The sequence below is a fragment of the Taudactylus pleione genome, unplaced genomic scaffold (assembly GCF_031769625.1).
Source record: "Taudactylus pleione unplaced genomic scaffold, aTauple2 ptg000171l, whole genome shotgun sequence".
In the NCBI taxonomy this organism is placed as follows: Eukaryota; Metazoa; Chordata; class Amphibia; order Anura; family Myobatrachidae; genus Taudactylus; species Taudactylus pleione.
The window spans coordinates 1,792,431-1,798,430 of record NW_028284573.1 but is presented as its reverse complement, the minus strand read 5'-3'; the positions used below and the strand labels follow the sequence as shown (position 1 = coordinate 1,798,430).

At 48.2% G+C, this 6,000-nt stretch overlaps 1 protein-coding gene across 1 annotated transcript in view; it reads right to left on the bottom strand.

Annotated features, from left to right (window-relative positions):
• Positions 1 to 1,292: 1,292 nt before the first annotated feature.
• Positions 1,293 to 6,000, bottom strand: part of LOC148521284 (cholesterol 24-hydroxylase-like) — a 64,438-nt gene continuing 59,730 nt past the window's right edge. Inside the window, exons 14-15 of the mRNA XM_088475407.1 lie at positions 2,423 to 2,489; positions 1,293 to 1,506 (exon numbers count right to left, since the gene is read on the bottom strand). Of these exons, the coding sequence (XP_088331533.1) occupies positions 1,360 to 1,506; positions 2,423 to 2,489 (214 nt within the window). The 3' untranslated portion in view covers positions 1,293 to 1,359. The remainder of the gene's footprint in view (positions 1,507 to 2,422; positions 2,490 to 6,000) is intronic.

The window sequence follows — 6,000 nt, the reverse complement described above, 5'->3', positions numbered from 1 at the left end:
TGTACAGAGACTTCAAAGCACCAAAACTCTGTCATTGTGTAACTAGCACTGATGAGTGAGAGCTTATTACAGGACCACCTAACAATTAGCTCTAACGGGCTCCTGGGCCATAATGGGTCCTTGCTGTGACCTCAGGCTGATATAGTTACTGACCGGTCTGGTCACGGTTCTCTTCATACAATAAAGTCTAGGAGCAGTCCCAGGTTTTCATGGTGTTACCAAGGAAATTCCTCCTCTGGTTTCAATTGTGATCCATTGCTCAATGTGTTACATCATATTACAGTCGCTCTATTTGGCTCCTGGTCCCCAGGTGCAAGTGAATCCGATCGCAAAGAGAGGTGAATATTGAGGCATCTAACTGCTAAATGCTAATTTTCTTAATGCAGAAAAAAATATAAAAAATCTGAAAACTCATTGTAAAGCTCTTAGATTCCTGGGTGTACAACTTCCACATGTACCCAGTGACCTATAGGAGATTAAATGCCCTACTTTTCATTTACATGGAATAGAATAGGGCCTTTATGGTGCTAAGATCTTGAGAGATGCATGAAATTCTATGGGACCTATTCATCATCACTAATGGGCCTGTTACACATGCTGAAATTCCAGTTTCCTCATGTTTTACGTAACAGACCCACTGATTATTATGGGCCCAGTCGGGCCGCCTATTCTCCAGCAAACTCCGGGAACTATGGGAACCAAAGCCCTCTTCAGATGGCGCTGGTTCTCTTAGCCCCGCCTCTTCCTATAGGAAGGAGATCTAGGGCTGTGAAGATCCCTCCACCGCCTCCTCGCTGCGAGATCGGCGGCTGTGCACACGCATTACCTCAGGTCACACGTGAACAGAAGGCCGGCTCTGGAGGGGTAATTGACGCTGCTCCTTCACCAGCTTTGTTACTGATCACGGGGACAGCTGTTTTTCGGGACAGCTCTCTACGCACCAGAGCAATATTGAATTGCTCTGGTACTTAAATATCCACCGCCAGAACTTGTGGCAAGTTGGATACTTAATAAACGAGGGCCGTCTGGCACCCAAAGAAGAAAAGGCCATTAATGAGGAGTGCACAAAACATGATAATAGAGGGACATCTTTCCATCAGGAAAGGATTCTTTGCAGTAAAGGCAGTAGTTTTTTCATTGATAATGACTGAAAGAATTGAACAGGTTTTTAGATATAATATTAAGAAGTTTAGTCTCTCACAGAAGCAAATCGGTTAACTTCAAAGGTAATTTGTACTTTTTTTATTTTTTATTTAAATATGATTAACGTATAATGCTTCGAGATCAGACCTATCATAGTAATAATGAATAAAGTAATGTTATCCGTCAATATTTATCGAAAGCCAACTCTTTGTTTCGTTACTGCTCTGCTCGGGCTGTAAGACGACACTTCACTCCGTCCATGGGGCGCAAAGTTCCTGCATCCAGAATCCTGATCGTCTGACCCTCCAATAACCGGAACTCAAACCTCTGCAGCAGTTTCGCCATCACGACTTTGGCCTCCATCTGCATTCAAGTAAGAAAATAAGGAGTCCGATAGGGCTTATCTATTACACTTATTACATCATTAGGAATAGTTCTGCAGAGCTGTGCTAGAAGAAGGAGACTTGATTAGCTTGAGAAATACGCATAATATTAGGCTTTAAAAAAATAAAAATAAATTCTAATACATCATATACACATGGCCAAAAAATACACACAGAAACATAAGTATAAACAGCAATGAGAGCGCCTATCACCTACAGCGCTGCAATAACAGTCAGCCAATCACAAGTGGTTTGCTAGATCAGGTGACCGCAATCGCCATCATTGTGTATTTGCGCGTGACCTCAAGCACCCACAAATAATAAGGTTAAATGTATTTCCACGCCTATCTGCACTTGTCAGAGGCACAGATTTGCTATTTAGTTTGTCCGATTGTCACATTAGCATATGAAAGTGAGTACCATACCACGGCCATAGGGAAAAGCGACGGCAGACAGCTGCTAAGAATCGGGATTCAGAGACGGCTGGTAATGCAGCCGCCATCGCAGCCACTCTTGCCATAGAGGGAATATGCAAATGATGACCTCAGGCTTCCTTTGGTGCACGAGAGTCTAATCTAACTACTCCCCTTTTATCCAACTAATCATGGCCTCTGATGCTGTGAATTTGCGATTGGGAACGTAGCAACGTGACCCTCCCATAGCACGCCCATGAAACGGCCCCTTGCCACCTTCCCTTCAGCTTCAAGCGGCATTGCGCCTGACTAGCGTACAACCCCACATGACACACAGGTGCGTATGTTCAGCTCTATAGAGTGCGCACATTGCAAGACTCATTTGCATTCAACTCTGCACCTGTCCCGTTATTTCTCTGCCTCCAGATATAATAATATTTAAGCCCCAAAGCATAAACGTTGCAATTCAGAATGATTACATACCTGTGCAAATGTCTGTCCTATACACGAGCGCGGCCCGAGGGAAAACGGGAAATAGGTGAAGTACGGCCTGTTAGGAAACAACATTTTGCACACAAATAAATCAGATCTGTATATACAGAATTAGACTTAAAAATTATCTGAAAACAAGAACATGAAGCAGCTCGAGCCAGGAGGCCTGATTCAGAGAAGGACGCAGATCGAGCAATTGTTGGCCGATGCGCATGCGAATATGTCGCAATGAGCATGCGCCGCAATTGCTTTGAGATTATGGCCCTCATTCAGAGCCGCTCGCTATTTGCGGTCGTTCGTTCTAAAACAAGGGGCTGGCTATTCAAATGAACCGTTCACTAATTGCGGTCTGTTCACGCCTCTAAGTCTGAACGAGCGAGCAAAACTTGCGGTTGTAATTTTGAAAAATACGCCCCCTTGCCGCTCGCAGCATACGTCATGTCCGCTATTTATTAGATTAATCGAGTACATCGAACAGCGTATGAACTGCTCGCTATTCTTGTGGCTGGTTTTTTCAACCGCTATTTTGCGAGCAGTTCTGAGTAAAAAAAAACCAAGGGCCTGATTCAGAGCCGCTCGTAAGCAGCAGTACGCTCGTTCCGAACGATGTTCGCACTTCTGCGCATGCGTACGGTTTATAATACGCATGCGCGAACCAGTCAGTGCGGCCAAAAATCGTTTGTTCGCTATATATACGAATGCCTGCTACTTTGAGTGACAGGATGAGGCGTATGTGGGTGGTAACAGGGGAAGGTGCTTGAAAACGGGGAGTGGAATTAAGAACGCAGGCGTGCTTAAAGGTCAAAACGGGCGTTTTATGGGTGTGCATAATTACAACAGCAGCGTCATTGACCACGTCACCTGGTTGTTTTATAGTCAAAACTGCTCGCAATATAGTGGTAGGAAAAACCAACCACAAGAATAGCGAGCAGTTCATACGCTGTTCGATGTACTCGATTAATCTAATAAATAGCGGACATGACATATGATGCGAGCGGCCAGGGGGCGTATTTTTCAAATAAACGTCCGCAAGTTTTGTTCGCTCGTTCAGATATGGAGGCGTCAACAGACCGCAAAGAGCGAACGGATCATTTGAATAGCCACCCTCTTTTTCTGAACGAGCGAGCGCTAATTGCGTCCGGCTCTGAATCAGGCCCCAAGTGATGTGGTCAATGACGCTGCTGTATTAATTATGCACTCCCTTAAAACGCCCGTTTTGACCTTTAAGCACGCCTGCGTTCTAATTCCACTCCCCCGTTTTCAAGCACCTTCCCCTGTTACCACCCACATACGCCTCCTTCTGTCACTCAAAATAGCAGGCATTCGTATATAGCTAACAAACGATTTTCGTCCGCACTGACTGGTTCGCGCATGCGGATTAAAATCCATACGCATGCGCAGATGTGCGAACATCGGTCAGAACGAACGAGCGGCCGCTTACGAGCGGCTCTGAATCAGGGCCTATGTTTGCTCGGAGGATGCACTTGACAGGTAGTGAGCGATTGGGGGCGGTAACGGGGGACAGGGGGTGGTCAGAAAAACGCAGGCGTGTCTGACCGTTTGAACGCTGTTTCATGGGCGTGTATAATAAATTAGCCACTGCGATTGCATGAGCAGCATGAGAGTCCTCTGCATGTCAGGAGAGCTGCAGTGTTTGCGACTGGTCCGACCTTCCGCAAAGGCAAGATGGAGGCTCGATGTGTGTCGATTTTACCGAAATTTACGCCAGTAAGTGAAAGTGTACGCAGACGAGAAGGCAGCAGTGGGCGTCTCTATGCTCAGGTGATCTTTGCAACCATTAGCATATTTTCGCAGCTGCGTTGCTTACAAAATTGCAACTGCACTCGCATTAGCGTCCATCTCTGAATCAGGCCCAGAGTCTCTGTAGACACCCGCACAGCACAGAGACACCCGTACAGCACAGAGGCACCCTTAAAGCACAGAGACACCCTCAAAGCACAGAGACACCCTCAAAGCACGTCCCATTTGCAGAGAAATACTCAAAGCACGGAAATACCCTTAGAGACACCCCCTCGGCACAGAGACACCCTCTTTACACAGAGACACCCCCTTTACACAGAAATACAGTCAAAGCACAGACACCCCCTTTGCACAGTGATATGTCCCTTTTCATAGAGAGATTTCCCCCTCATGAGATACTGCCTCTCCCTTCAGACCAGGCCCATGCTGACGCTCATAGCTGTGAATAGGGTCAGATCATGCTCAGTCACGTTAGAAGTTCCAGATGGAGAAGGCACTGCACCACTGTAACACTAACCACTGTGCTCAGCATCCCTACCTCCTGACTGCAGTTATGGTAGGGAAGAGGTGGTTAGGGGCTGGTGGTGTGTCACATGACTTAGTTACGGTAGGGAAGAGGTGCTTAGGGGCTAGTGGTGTGTCACATGACTGCAGTTATGGTAGGGAAGAGGTGCTTAGGGGCTGGTGGTGTGTCACATGACTGCAGTTATGGTAGGGAAGAGGTGCTTAGGGGCTGGAGGTGTGTCACATGACTGCAGTTATGGTAGGGAGGAGGTGCTTAGGGGCTGGAGGTGTGTCACATGACTGCAGTTATGGTAGGGGAGAGGTGCTTAGGGGCTGGAGGTGTGTCACATGACTGTAGTTATGGTAGGGAAGAAGTGCTTAGGGGCTGGTGGTGTGTCACATGACTGCAGTTATGGTAGGGAAGAGGTGCTTAGGGGCTGGAGGTGTCACATGACTGCAGTTACGGTAGGGGAGAGGTGCTTAGGGGCTGGAGGTGTGTCACATGACTGCAGTTATGGTAGGGGAGAGGTGCTTAGTGTCACGGCCAGGGTATTTCAGCATGGCGCTAGGCGGGTGTTACCTGTGAGGTCGTTGTGGCGCGGGCTGTCTGGTGGTGGAGCTGGTGTCTGGCGGGGGGCTTTGGCTGCGCGCGTTGTTGTGCGGCCCTGTTGTCACTCTGCGCTGGTGAGGCCTGGCGGCGTCTCCGTTCCGTTTGGCATGGGCGCCGCCATCTTGCCTTCTGGCCATGTGATGAGGCTGGCCAATCCTGGTGAGTCACATGTTCCCTCCGGCCAGTAACAGCACGGCATGGGGTATATAGGAAGGGTCAGTGCCTTCCTTCTTTGCCAGTGCAACGTGTATCTCAGCCTAGCTGAGAGGGAGTTCTCTGTGCTTTCCTGTTCCTGTGAATTCGCTGTCTGCCAGTCTGCCTGTCAGCTCCTAGTTCCCACTGGACTACCCCGCTACCTCCATCACCCTTGCCCATACCTGAGTGCCTGAGCCTGCTGACATCCTGCGCTTCAGTTCACTATCTGCAAACCTGGCTTGATTATTTTCAGTTCACTACCTGCAAACCTGGCTTGATTATTTTCAGTTTCACTTAGGGGCTGGAGGTGTGTCACATGACTGCAGTTATGGTAGGGAAGAGGTGCTTAGGGGCTGGAGGTGTGTCACATGACTGCAGTTATGGTAGGGAAGAGATGCTTAGGGGCTGGAGGTGTGTCACATGACTGCAGTTATGGTAGGGAAGAGGTGCTTAGGGGCTGGAGGTGTGTCACATGACTGCAGTTATGGTAGGGAAGAGG